General features: G+C 34.0%; 1 protein-coding gene across 1 annotated transcript; it reads right to left on the reverse strand.

Moving 5' to 3' along the window:
• Positions 1 to 7339: 7339 nt before the first annotated feature.
• On the reverse strand, positions 7340 to 14396 carry LOC128033831 (uncharacterized). Its single transcript, XM_052622059.1, has 2 exons — positions 13979 to 14396; positions 7340 to 7488 (listed from the first exon to the last, which is right to left on the reverse strand). The coding sequence occupies exons 1-2, from the start codon at positions 14394 to 14396 to the stop codon at positions 7340 to 7342; spliced, it is 567 nt and encodes a 188-aa protein (XP_052478019.1).

Here is a 14396-nt window from a genome sequence, read left to right on the forward strand (position 1 = left end):
CAAACATGCATCATTAATCAAATTTCATATACTAATCATGTTTCAACAATTCAACCATATCATTATCATTTACCTAATCAAAATTCAATATCATAAATCAAGCATATATCCAAACATTTATTTCATTTCAATTTACTAACTATACTACATATTACAACATAGGTAATCTACTCTGTTTGCACAGCTCTTATACATCAATTTGGACAACATTTATATACCAAATTAGACAGCATTTTCACATCATAATTTGGACAGCATAAATACAACAATTTTGGGCAACATATATACAACAATTTGAGCAGCATTTTTACACCAAAATTGGACAGCATAAATTCAACAATTTGGGCAGCATATATACAACAATTTGAGCAGCATTTTTACACCAAAATTGGACAGCATATATACAACAATTTTGGACAGCATTTAAGCATCAAAATTGGATAGCATATATGCAACAAATTGGGCAGCATTTAAGCATCACCTATTCGGTCACTAATAGAACATTCAAATAATTCATACCATTTCCATCTTCCAAACTTAAGCTTAACACACTATCTCTTAATCTCATATCAAAACAATATGTCACTTATAACTAATCAAATGACCATTATAAGCCGTACCTAAAAAAATCCAATATACAAGCAATCATATAAATATAACTTAAATCATATAAGCTTACCATGATCTAAATCACGACCATCACCACATTAACATCACATAACCGAATCATAAAACAAATACATTACACTTATATACATCATAAACCATACTTCTCAAAATGAACTTATACTATAACTGAATATTCACAACCATTAGCAACATAATTAAGCCATTTTCGCATGGCTATATGTGCAAAATTCAAGACCAACCATAACAAGCTAGACTATACATGCCATAAGTCATAAATACAAGTTTTCTTTCAAGGTACCAAAATACATATCGATAGCGTGATGACGTTCCTTGTCGATCCCGAGCTCGAGCTAGCTTTCAAACTCTATAAAATGAAGAGCAACATACACACAGTAAGTTTTCACAGCTTAGTAAGTCATAAGCATAATTATAAATATTTTAATAACGGCATAATAACATTTAGCTAGTTAGCCGAATTCACATAATTTACAAAACAAAGATATCATTTACTACCAAAATCATACTTTGATCTCACATACCTATTAAATGGCCGAATATAACTATCATAAATTACATACATGGATAAATTTCACTTTTAATTTCATAATGACCTCAATAGGCCGAATCACATACATATGTTCAAGTATACTACTCCAAAAATTCATATTCACATACCTTATGTCAATTCAAGTAATCAACTTACTTTGTATCCATATAAACATTTACTATCACATACATGAATCTGTAATTTGATTTTTTTTTCATTCAGTCTTTACCTCACATTTTCCCGTTGAACTTTTCGGAATTAAACGGATACGCGGATAATCAGAAAACTCGTACAATGCCAACGTCCCAGACGTAGTCTTACATGTAATCTCATATAGATGCCACTGTCCCAGACAGGGTCTTACACGTAAACATAAGTCGATGCCAATGTCCCAAACGTGGTCTTACGCGATAACACATATCGAAAATCCTATGTCATGACATATGTATACTACCTATTCCTAGGGTTCGTACGGGGCTTTCGGACATTAAATCACGATCGAATCGAACTCGAAACATAGTCCCTATCTCAAAATCACATTCGGCCAAATACATATATATATTTGAATAATTCATTTCATCACATAACATTTATATATTTTCATGTTAAACAACAATTAAATGCCTATAGACTTACCTCGGACGATGTCGAACGGTTAAATCGGCTACTCGACCACTTTTGTCTTTCCCCAATCTAAATTCAATTTCTTTAATTCTTGATCTAAACATATTCAAATTAAGCTTGTTTAAACACCATTCTATTCAATTTAGCCTAAAAACACAAAAATGGGCAAATTACAATTTTGCCCTTACATTTCACACTTTTTACAATTTAGTCCAAATTGTACAAAAACACAAAATATTCCAAATTAATTACACTATAGTATGCAAAATACTCCCTAGTCTCATATAGGTCCTTGCATGTCATATATTTTACATTTTAGTCCCTCAAAAATTTATTTTTACAATTTAACCCTAATTACTCAATTTCATCAAAAATTCCAAAACAAAATATGTTAATCTAACACATATATTTTATATTTCACTTTCAAACATCACAAAACTCATAATTTCATCAATGGCATATTTCAAAATCATCACCAATTCACAAAATTGGGGCATGGGCTTTAAAGAACACAAAGCAACGATCTCAAAAACGTAAAAATTATCAAAAACCGAAACCAAAACATACCTTAATTTGCTTGAACAAGGGCCAAATACCTAGCTTGGTTTTCTTATTTTCTTTCTCTTTTCATTCAGCACAAAAAAGATGAAATGGCCACTTTCTTATGTTTCGTTTTTTTTATTATAATAACTTTATAATATATATATTTTTTTATTATAACCTTTATAACTAATATAAAAACTATACATTACAACCATATGCCGTCCATTCATTTATTAGATGGCAAAATTGCAACATAAAACCTCCATATTAAAAGAACATCCACTATTCGGCCCTTCTAAAAATAACCACAAAATTTTTATTTTACGCAATTTAATCCTTTTATTTAGTCGGACACTCAAACGACGAAATTAAAGCATGAAATTTTCACACAAGTAAATTCACACATAATAAACAGAGAAAATAATATTAAAATATTTTTAGGACTCGAATTTGTGGTCCTAAAACCACTGTTCCGGTTAGGGTCAAAATCGGGCTCTTACAACTCTCCTCCCTTTAGGGATTTTCATCCCCGAAAATCTTATCGGTGAATATGTGTCGATAACGTTCTTTCATTGTATCCTCCGGTTCCCAAGTTGCTTTTTTAACTCCGTGTTTTTGCCATATTACTTTGACGAGCAGAATTTTCTTATTTCATAATTCTTTAACCTCACGAGCCAAAATGTGAATCGATTCTTCTTCATATGTCATATCAGACTTAATCTCAATCTCTGTCGGACTAATCACATGTGAAGGATCAGATCGGTATCACGGAGCATCGAAACTTAGAATAAATTGTGAATATTTTCTAACTCCGGTGGTAGCAGCAATCTATAAGCAACCGCCCCGACACGCTCTATAATCTCATACAGTCCAATGAATCTCAAACTCAATTTGCCTTTACCACCGAATTTGAGTATTTTCTTCCACGGTGATACTTTCAAAAAGACTTTATCTCCAATCTGAAACTCTATATCTTTTCTTTTCAAGTCTGCATACGATTTCTGACGATCCAATGTTGTTTTCAGACTATCCCGAATCACGTTCACTTTCTGCTCAGTTTCTTTAATCAAATCGACCCCGTGTATCTTATTTTCACTAAGCTCAGTCCAATACAGTGGTGTACGACATTTACAACCGTACAAAGCCTCGTAAGGTTCCATTTTGATACTAGATTGAAAGCTATTATTATACGCAAATTCAATCAAAGGCAAGTATCATTCCCATGCACCTTCAAACTCAAGAATGCACCATCTCAACATATCCTCAAGTATCTGAATGATTTGTTCGGACTGACCATCTGTTTGCGGATGGAAAGCTGTGCTAAAGTGCAGTTTCGTTCCTAAAGAATCTTGTAGTTTCTTCCAAAACTGTGATGTGAACCTCGGGTCTCTGTTCGAAATAATAGAAATAGGTACACCATGCAACCTCACAATCCGAAACATATATAGCTCAGCTAACTTATCAAGTGAATAATCTGTGCGAACCGAAAGAAAATGTGACGATTTAGTCAATCTATCCACAATAACCCTAATTGCATCTTTCTTGCTCAGTGTTAACAGTAAACCAGATACAAAATCCATTGTGACTCTGTCCCATTTCCATTCAGGTATCATGATAGGCTGAAGCAATCCAGAAGGTACCTGATGCTCGGCTTTTACTTGCTAACATATTAAACATTTTGAAACAAAGTTAGAAATATCTCGTTTCATATTGCGCCACTAATAGTGTTGTTTCAGATCATTATACATTTTCGTGCGACCCGGATGAATAGATAATTGACTATTATGAGCTTCATTCAAGATCATCTAAATTAACTCTGAATTTTTAGGAACACATAGTCGATTTCTAAATCTCAAACAATCCTCAGCATCAACTAGAAACTCTGAATCAACATTCAAATCACACTGAGACCATTTTGCAATTAAATCATTATCGGCTTTCTGAGCTTCACAAATCTGTTGAACAAATAACAGTTTTGCTTTTAACTCAGCTATTATCGTACCATCATCAGACATAGCTATATGCGCATTTATTGCACGCAAAGCAAACAGTGATTTTTGACTTAGGGCATCAGCAACAACATTAGCTTTTCCCAGATGATAATCAATCACAAGCTCGTAGTCTTTTAGCAACTTTAACCACCGTCACTGTCTTAAATTTAGATCCTTTTAAGTCATCAAATATTTTAGGCTTTTGTGATCAGAATAAACATGACATTTTTCACCGAAAAAATAGTGGCGCCATATTTTCAAAGCAAACACAATAGCGGCCAATTCGAGATCATGCATCAGATAGTTCTTTTCATGTGGCTTTAACTGTCTCGAGGCATAAGCTACAACTTTGCCTTCCTGCATCAAACACAGCCCAAACCGTTCAAAGATGCATCACTAAAAATAACAAATTCTTTACCCGTCTCTGGTTGAACTATTACTAGAGCTTCGGTCAAAAGGGCTTTCAATTGATCAAAGCTTTTCTGACACTTTTCTATCCACTCAAACTTAACATTTTTCTGCAGCAACTTCGTCATCGGGGTCACAATCATAGAAAAACCTTTCACGAACTGTCTATAGTAACCAGCAAGTCCGAAAAAACTCCAAACTTCAGAGACATTTCTCGGAGGTTTCCAATCATGTATAGCTAAAATTTTACTCGGATCAACCCAAATACCCAATGCTGATACAACATGGCCCAGAAAACTAACTTCGCGTAACCAGAAATCACATTTACTAAACTTTGCATACAACTGTTTATCTCGCAAAGTTTGTAACACAAGTCTCAGATGTTCGGCATGCTTAGTTTCATCACGAGAGTAGATCAAAATGTTATCTATGAATACTACCACAAACTGATCCAGATACTGTCTAAAGATCTGATTCATCAAATCCATGAAAACAGCAGGAGCATTGGTAAGTCCGAAAGGCATAACCAGAAACTCATAATGTCCGTACCTCATTTGAAAAGCAGTCTTCGGCACATCAGAGTCTTTAACTCGCAACTGATAGTAGCCTGATCTCAAATCTATCTTTGAAAACATAGTAGCCCCTTTCAACTGGTCGAACAAATCATCAATCCGTGGTAACGAATACTTATTCTTTATAGTCACCTTATTGAGCTGCCGGTAATCAATGCACATTCTCATTGTTCCGTCTTTCTTTCTAAAAAATAGAACTGGTGCACCCCAAGGAGAGAAACTCGGTCGTGCGAAACCTTTATCTTTCAAGTCTTTTAATTTAGTTGGTGCCATACGGTACGGAGCTATCAAAATTGGAGTCGTCCCTGGTATTAACTCAATAGCAAACTCTACCTCTCGAATTGGTGGCAAACCTGACAATTCTTCGGGAAGCACATCTGAATACTCACACACAACTAGCACGGATTCAATCTTCCTTTCGGTCACTTTACCAAGAATATACGCAAGGTAAGCTTTACTACCTTTTCTCACATACTTCTGAGCCAACATTGATGATATTATTGCTGGTAAACCAATCAGATCATTAGATTCAATCAGAATAATCTCATCGTTCTGGCACCTTAAATCGATAGTCTTTCTTTTGCAGTTAAACACAGCATCGTGTAAAGTCAACCAGTCCATACCCAGAATTATATCAAACTCGTCAAATGGCAACAACATCAAATCAGCTGTAAAACACAAATCTCCAATCATCAACGGACAATTCTTACACACTTTGTCCACCAAAACACACCGGCCTAGGGGGTTTGATACTCTAATCACAAACTCAGTAGACTCAACAGGAAAAGTCTTATTGGATACTAAAGTCTCACACACATATCTGAATGAGTCGAACCAGGATCAATCAATGCAATAACATTTGTATCATAGAGAGTGAAAGTACCAGTAATAACGTCTGGGGATGAAGCCTACTCATGTGCACGAATGGCATAGGCTTTGGCAGGTGCACGGGCCTCGGATCTAACAGTTATATCTTTAGTTCCGCTCTGACTGCCACTCATAATACTCGTGTTTCTGAGTGGTCTACCTCTAGCTGCAATGTTACCCGATCTCGTATTCTGTACCGGATTTTGATCCGCTAACTCTGGGCACTCATGAATGAAATGATCCCTCGATCCACATTTAAAACAGGCTCTATCATGCAATCTGCAACTATCGGAATGTCGTTTACCACAATGTTCACACTCAGGTTGATTTGATCTGACATTACCCACACTCGCTACTGAAGTAGCTCTCGAGCTCACAGGTGGTCTATCCCGATCCCGTCGTGAATACCCCACAATAGTTTTTGAACGACTAGTATCATCTCGAAACTTCTTTGAGGTCGATTAAAATGACTTACCAAATGATCTTTTACGGGAATCTCTAGCTTCAAAGTTAGCTTTTCTCTTCTCTTTCCCGAGCTCCTTGACTTTACAAGCTCGTTCAACAAGTACCACGAACTCTTTTATCTCAAGTATGCCAACTAACAGTTTAATATCTTCATTCAGCCCATCTTCAAATCTTTTACACATAATAGCTTCAGTCGAAACACACTCTCGGGCATACCTACTGAGTCTCACAAATTTTCGCTCATATTCTGTCACTGTCATCCGACCCTGTTTCAATTCAAGAAATTCCTTGCGTTTTTGATCAATGAATTTGTAACTGATGTATTTCTTACGGAACTCAATCTGAAAGAATTCCCAGGTCACTCGCTCTTTCGAAACTATCGATACTAGTGTATTCAACCAGTGATATGCAATGTTCTGTAGCAAAGATATGGCACATTTCAAGCACTCATCAGGGGTGCAAGATAACTCATCAAACACTCGAATAGTATTATCGAGCCAGAATTCAGCTCGCTCAGCATCATCATCATCAGTGGCTCTAAACTTTTTAACCCTGTGTTTTCGAATTTTATCAACAGGAGGCTTAAGTAATCTCAACGAATCACTCACTTGAGGTATAACAGGAACTGAAGATGGATTAATTAGGGGTGGAGGTTGTTGTGCAACCGGATTAGTCCGAATATATTGAGTAAACTAGTCATTCATCATTTGGTAGAAGGCTTGTTTAGCCTTTCCCTCCTGGTTACTCGAGGTCGGTCTAGAATCTACCAGCTCTGTCCCTTGCACGGCAGCAGGCGCTATACTCTTAACATCATCAGCTTTGGCTCGATCGGGATCCATTACTATACGAAAACACATTTTGAGATGTTAGAAGTTATCACACTATCTCAGTATAAATTATGGCATGTATAGCTAGACTCACACGCGCTACATTAGTCTTAGAATCGACTAAACCGTAGCTCTGATACCAAATCAAATGTAACACCCCAACCTGTGTCCGTCGCCGAATTAGAGTTACGAGCCATTACCGATCAAAGCCTGACTCAGAAATTTTTTTTAAAATTATACTAACTCAACCACGAAATTTCATTCCATATATATATATTATCACATAACCAATTAAAATCAAACATGCATCATTAATCAAATTTCATATACTAATCATGTTTCAACAATTCAACCATATAATTATCATTGACCTAATCAAAATTTAATATCATAAATCAAGCATATATCCAAACATTTATTTCATTTCAATTTACTAACTATATTACATATTACAACATAGGTTATCTACTGCTTGGATAGCTCTTATACATCAATTTGGACATCATTTATATACCAAATTAGATAGTATTTTCACACCAAAATTTGGACAGCATAAATACAACAATTTGGGCAGCATATATACAACAATTTGAGCAGCATTTTTACACCAAAATTGGATAGCATATATACAACAATATATATATTTTTATTGTAACCTTTATAACTGATATAAAAACTATACATTATAACCATATGCCGTCCATTCATTCATTAGATGGCAAAATTGCAACATAAAACCTCCATATTAAAAGAACATCCACTATTCGGCCCTTCTAAAAATAACCACAAAATTTTTATTTTACGCAATTTAATCCTTTTATTTAGTCGGGCACTCAAACGACGAAATTAAAGCATGAAATTTTCACACAAGTAAATTCACACATAATAAACACAGAAAATAATATTAAAATATTTTTAGGACTCGAATTTGTGGTCCCGAAACCACTGTTCTGATTAGGGTCAAAATCGGGCTGTTACAGTATTATATGAACCTAATTGCATAATCTTAGATTATATTTATGTGTGTAATTAAAAATAGAAATAATGAATTGAAATAACGTTGATCACTATTGAGATACTCTGAGTCGTTACTGCAAATAAATCCTATAAGTTCGTACGTTTATTTATACTTCTAATGATTTTTATATTCTTTTTTAATATAATTTTCTTAAATGATATATTATATAATAGTATGATCTTGAAAAAGAAAAATGGAATTCTAAATGGCTCAAACGAGTAATGTCTACTATTATACTGAATATGCTCAAATGAGCAATATCTACTGAAACTACTGAACGTGCTCAAAAGAGCAATATCTACTGATTATATTGAAAGTTGCTCAAATGAGCGATATCCACTGATTATACTGAATGGGCTCAAACGACCAATATTTACTAAATATATTGAAAGTGCTCAAAAGGGCAATGTCTACTAATTATACTGAAAGTTGCTTAGACAAGCGATATCCATTGATTACACTGAATGGGCTCAAACAAGCGATATCTACTTGTTATATAGAATGCATGCTCAAACGAGAATTATCCACTGATTACATGAAATGAGGTCTCACTGTACTGATGATTTGAAAATAAATACCGAAATAATGCTCTGATCACTATTCGTCTATTGAAAGTTGTGATTGATAGGAACTTTGTTCATTAATCTTTATTTGAATTATTATTTATGTTGATTTGATAAGCTTTAATGTTCAATCGACGGACTTACTAAGCTTTATGAAAGCTTACTCGTATCAATTGTCTTATTTCTTATGGATACATTTTGTGGACCAGGAGATCGGATTAGCATGAAGAAATCACACTATCCGGGGATCATTTGGTAACTTTTGAGCATACCCTGGCTTATATGGCATGTAATAGGAACAATTGGTCATGATTGTAATGGTTCATAAGTATTTTGTAATAAGTATATGATGTACTTTGATTTTATGGTATGAGTAACTAATGTGGTATGCATGTTAGTCTCAAGTTAAAGTAAATGGATGAACATGAAATGGTAAGTTAGTATGAATTAGATATGGTAGGTGAAATTGAATTCAAATTATTTTAGGTGTGTAATGATGCATAATTGCTTATGTTGTATAACTTGATATGCTTATGTCATTGATGTATTTATAACTACTTGATTCATGAATGTATGACACCAAGTTAGTTGCAAGTGATATGGTTGTGTGATGTAATAGGGCAAATGGCATATTAAGTAAGTTTGTGTAAAGGGTCATGAAGTAGAAGTAACATGTTAAGTTGGTATGGTTTATAAATTGTTGCTTTGGTAATGAATAGCATGAACACTATAATGTGATTGGCATGTGATACTTTAGTGTGTTTTGATGAATTAAAATGACATATTTTAGTTGTCCTAAAGTGTATTTATAAACTTGTGAACATGTGAGATAAATTAGGTTAGGTACTTGTGCATTTGAGTGAGATATAAGGATGAATTTAGATATTTTTGGGCACACAGGGCCCGGGACACGGGCGTGTGCTCTAAACGTGTTTAGGTGCAGATTTCACATGGGTTGACACATGGCCTTGCAACACGGCCGTGTGAGGGTATTTTAAATTTTACACGGACTAGCACTTGGCCGTGTGGAATTGTTTCGACAGGTACACGGTCAGCCACACGGGTGTACTTCAGCACCACACGGCTTGGGTTGAGTCATGTAACACCCCTTACCTAAGACCATCACCAGAATCGAGTACGAGATGTCATCCAACTTAACTTACCAATCCGGAGCATAAAAATTTGCTTTTAAGATTAAATTCACTGTTCACAACAAAACTATCCACCTGCGCGACTATCACTAATTTAATTATATATTGAGTTAAAAAACTCAAAATTTAAATCCGTAAATTTTACCTAAAACTAGACTCATATAACTTCTTACCATAAAATTTTTAGAATTTTTGGTTCAGCCAATTAGTACAGTTTATTCATTAAATTCTCCCCTGTTTCACTACTCAACAGTTCTAACCTCTTCGTACTAAAAATCAATTATATCATTTTACAGAACTCATATAATGTTATCGTTTATTTATTTTTAAAATAGACTCACTAAGGAATCTATACATATAAATTATGACCCATAATTCTTTCTGTACAATTTATAATGATTTTCTAAAGTCAGAACAGGGCACTTCAAAAACCATTCTGAGCCTGTCTCACGAAAATTCAAATATCTCAAAATATAAAATTCCTATACCTACATCGTTTCTTTCATGTAAAAATAGACTTGATAAGATTTAATTCTATATATCATTCACTCTATAATTCCATTTCTACTATTTATGGTTATTTTTCACATTCACGTGACTGCTGCTGTCAAAGAAACTGCTTCTTTGTATTAGCTACCATTTAAACATACATAACACCAAAACATAATCTTTACTAACCATTTCAATAGCTAAACTTAGCCATATCATATGAACATACACAAAATGATTAAGACTCTATACATGCCATAGTTTTACACATTTTGAAAACACATAATACCAATATGGTTATGATAGTGTGATACGAGCTCCGATGATCCCCAATTCGAACAAGCTCAAATCACTATAAAACTAAGGAAATGAGAAAATGTGTAAGCTACAAATAGCTTAGTAAGTTACATGTAAACAATAAGTACTCATTTAATAATTGAAATTTCTCTCATATAACTAATCAAACATTTCTTAGCAATTTCAATGACTTACACATGCATAATCTTACCCATTTCACTTGCACATGCACTTATACACTTAACATTTATCACATATGTTCATTCTTTTAAACGTACCTGCATACACATTTTATTTCATATTTACTTTAACTCATTATTAATCTCGTTGAACACTCGGAATATACACAGATACGTAGAGATTTAGCACATAAGTGCCACAATGATATGTAACCGAAGCTACCACTGATCAATAACACTAGAAATGTCCACGGGCCTGCTCACACAAGCTGTCAGGTGTCTGGAACACATACAAGATCACCCAGCACCCAGGACTCACTATAACACTGTAACACTGATCTCTAGTGACATGTCACTTGTATCCACCTCTATTCCTAAGTTCAACCGGTAATTTACACTTAACACTTTATTTTAAACACTTTATCACTTGAATAATTCATGAACAATTTTCCTTTCACATTCAATATTAATTCACATATCAAATATAATTCACAATTTATAAAAATATAATGCTATTATTTACACGTAAATTACCTCGAATGCAAAATGACTATTTTTGAAATTTAGTCGATAACCTTCTCTTTTCCCTTATCACTTCCACTATTTCTTCTTGTTTGATCTATATCAACACAATTTAATGCATTTTATCAATATTCCATTCAAATACAATTCATACACAATATTTTGGCAAACTTACATTTTTTCCCATAACTTTTAAAAATTCCACTTTTATCCCAAAGCTCGTAAAAATAAAATTCACTAAATTCTTCAATTTCAAACTTCACTAAATCATATTTCTTGCTCATAACAGCCCTCAATTTCACAAAATCACAACTTTATGCACACTTTACCATCTTTCACAATTTAGTCATTTTTCAACATTTTCTTCGAAATTCATCTAGTAAAACTTGTAATTAACACTTCAAACATTCATTATCTAACATCACTAATCAATTTACAATTATATCATGAATAGGTCAATTTTTAAACTTTAATTTCATTTAAATTAAATGGTAGAAACATGAAATTCAAGCTTCAATAAGCATAAAAATACGAAAATAATTAAAAACCGGGCAAGAAATCACTTACAATTGAGCTTAGAAAAACCAAGAACCCTAGCCTATTGAGCATGAAAGTTTCGGCAGCAACTCTTCAATTTTGAAGAAGATGGACACTTATTTTCTCTTTATTTTGTCTTTTATTCAATTTGGACAAAAATGCCCTTGACCCATTACTTAGATATTTTTCTAGAATTACCCTTTTGTGTCCATAACACTAATTTATGGTCTAATTTACACATAAACACTTCCAATTTCATGCAATAATTCAATTAAGTCATTTAATCACTAATTAGACACACTTTGCATTTTTCTCAATTTCATCCTAAAAATTCAATTAGGCACTAAATCATTAAAATTTCCTATCCATATTTTCACACAATATTTCATTCAATTAGTAATTAATAAAAATTTATAAAATTAACCTATTTCACTTCGAATTTATGGTTACGAAACCACTATTCTGATTAGGCCCTATTTCGGGCTATCACAATTCTCCCCCTTAAGGATTTTCGTCCCTGAAAATCTTACCAGTGAATAAGTTGGGATACTGTTTCCTCATGGCCTCTTCGGTTTCCCATTTTACCTCATCCACTCCATGTCGTTGCCATTACACTTTCACTAAAGCAATTTCTTTGTTTCTCAACTGTTTTACTTCTCGTGCTAAAATTCGAATCGGCTTTTCTTCGTATGTCATATCCGATCGAATTTCCACTTCAATCGGTGAAATCACATGCGATGGGTCCGATCGATATCGCCTCAACATAGAAACATGAAACACATTATGAATTCTTTCCAATTCTGGTGGTAAAGACAATCGATAAGCCACTGGACCGATTCTTTCTATCACTTCATACGGACCAATAAATCTTGGACTTAATTTACCTTTACGGCCAAATCTCAAAATTTTCTTCCATGGAGACACTTTCAAAAATACTTTATCACCAACTTCAAATTCAATCTCTTTTCTTTTCAAGTCCGCATACGACTTCTATCGATCCGATGCAGCTTTCAAACAATCACGGATTATCTTCACTTTTTCTTCGGTTTCTTTTACCAAATCGACTCCATGTAATTGATTTTCATTAAGTTCAGTCCAATATAATGGAGTTCTACACTTCCGTCCATACAACGCTTCATAAGGTGCCATTTTTATGCTCGATTGATAACTATTATTATATGCAAATTCCACCAAAGGTAGATATCTTTCCCAATTACCTTCAAATTCCAATACACAACATCTCAACATATCTTTGAGTACTTGAATTACTCTTTCAGACTGTCCATCGGTTTGGGGGTGGAATGCTGTACTAAAATTGAATTTATTACCCAATGCCTCTTGTAATTTCTTCCAAAACCTTGAAGTAAATAGTGGATCTCTATCAGATATAATAGACATAGACACACCATGTAATCGGACTATCTCAGCAATATACAATTCAGCTAACTTGTCAAGTGAAAAACTCATTCGCACAGGAATGAAATGATCCGACTTAGTTAATCGATCAACTATCTCCCAAATTGAGTCTTTCTTTTTCGGTGACAATGGCAATCCGAAAACAAAATCCATAGTAATTCTATCCCACTTCCACTCCGGCACCATAATAGGTTGAAGTAACCCTGAAGGTACTTGGTGTTCAGCTTTTACTTTTTGGCACACTAAACACTTTGTCACATACTCGGAGATATCTTGTTTCATACCCGGCCACCAATATAACTTCTTCAAATCATTGTACATTTTTACACTACCGGGGTGAACTGTCAAACTACTATCATGTGCTTCTTGCAAAATTTTCTGAATTAAATCAACATTTTTCGGAACACATATTCTGTCACGAAACATTAAACATCCATCTGAATCAATCCGAAAATCAAAATTATCGTCCACTGCACACTGAGTCTTTTTTCTTTGCAATTCATTATCTACTTTTTGAGCCTCATAAATTTCTTGAAGAAACAATGATCTAGCTTTTAACTCTGCAAACAATGATCCATCTTCAGTCAATGTTAATCTCGTATTCAAAGCTCTCAAAGCAAAGAGAGACTTTCTGCTCAAAGCATCAGCAACTGTATTGGCTTTTCCCAGATGATAATCTATCACAAGTTCATCATCTTTCAACAATTCCAACCATCTTCGTTGCCGCAAATTCAGATCTTTTTCTGTCAT

The sequence above is a fragment of the Gossypium raimondii genome, chromosome 2 (genome assembly GCF_025698545.1).
Source record: "Gossypium raimondii isolate GPD5lz chromosome 2, ASM2569854v1, whole genome shotgun sequence".
Lineage (NCBI taxonomy): Eukaryota > Viridiplantae > Streptophyta > Magnoliopsida > Malvales > Malvaceae > Gossypium > Gossypium raimondii.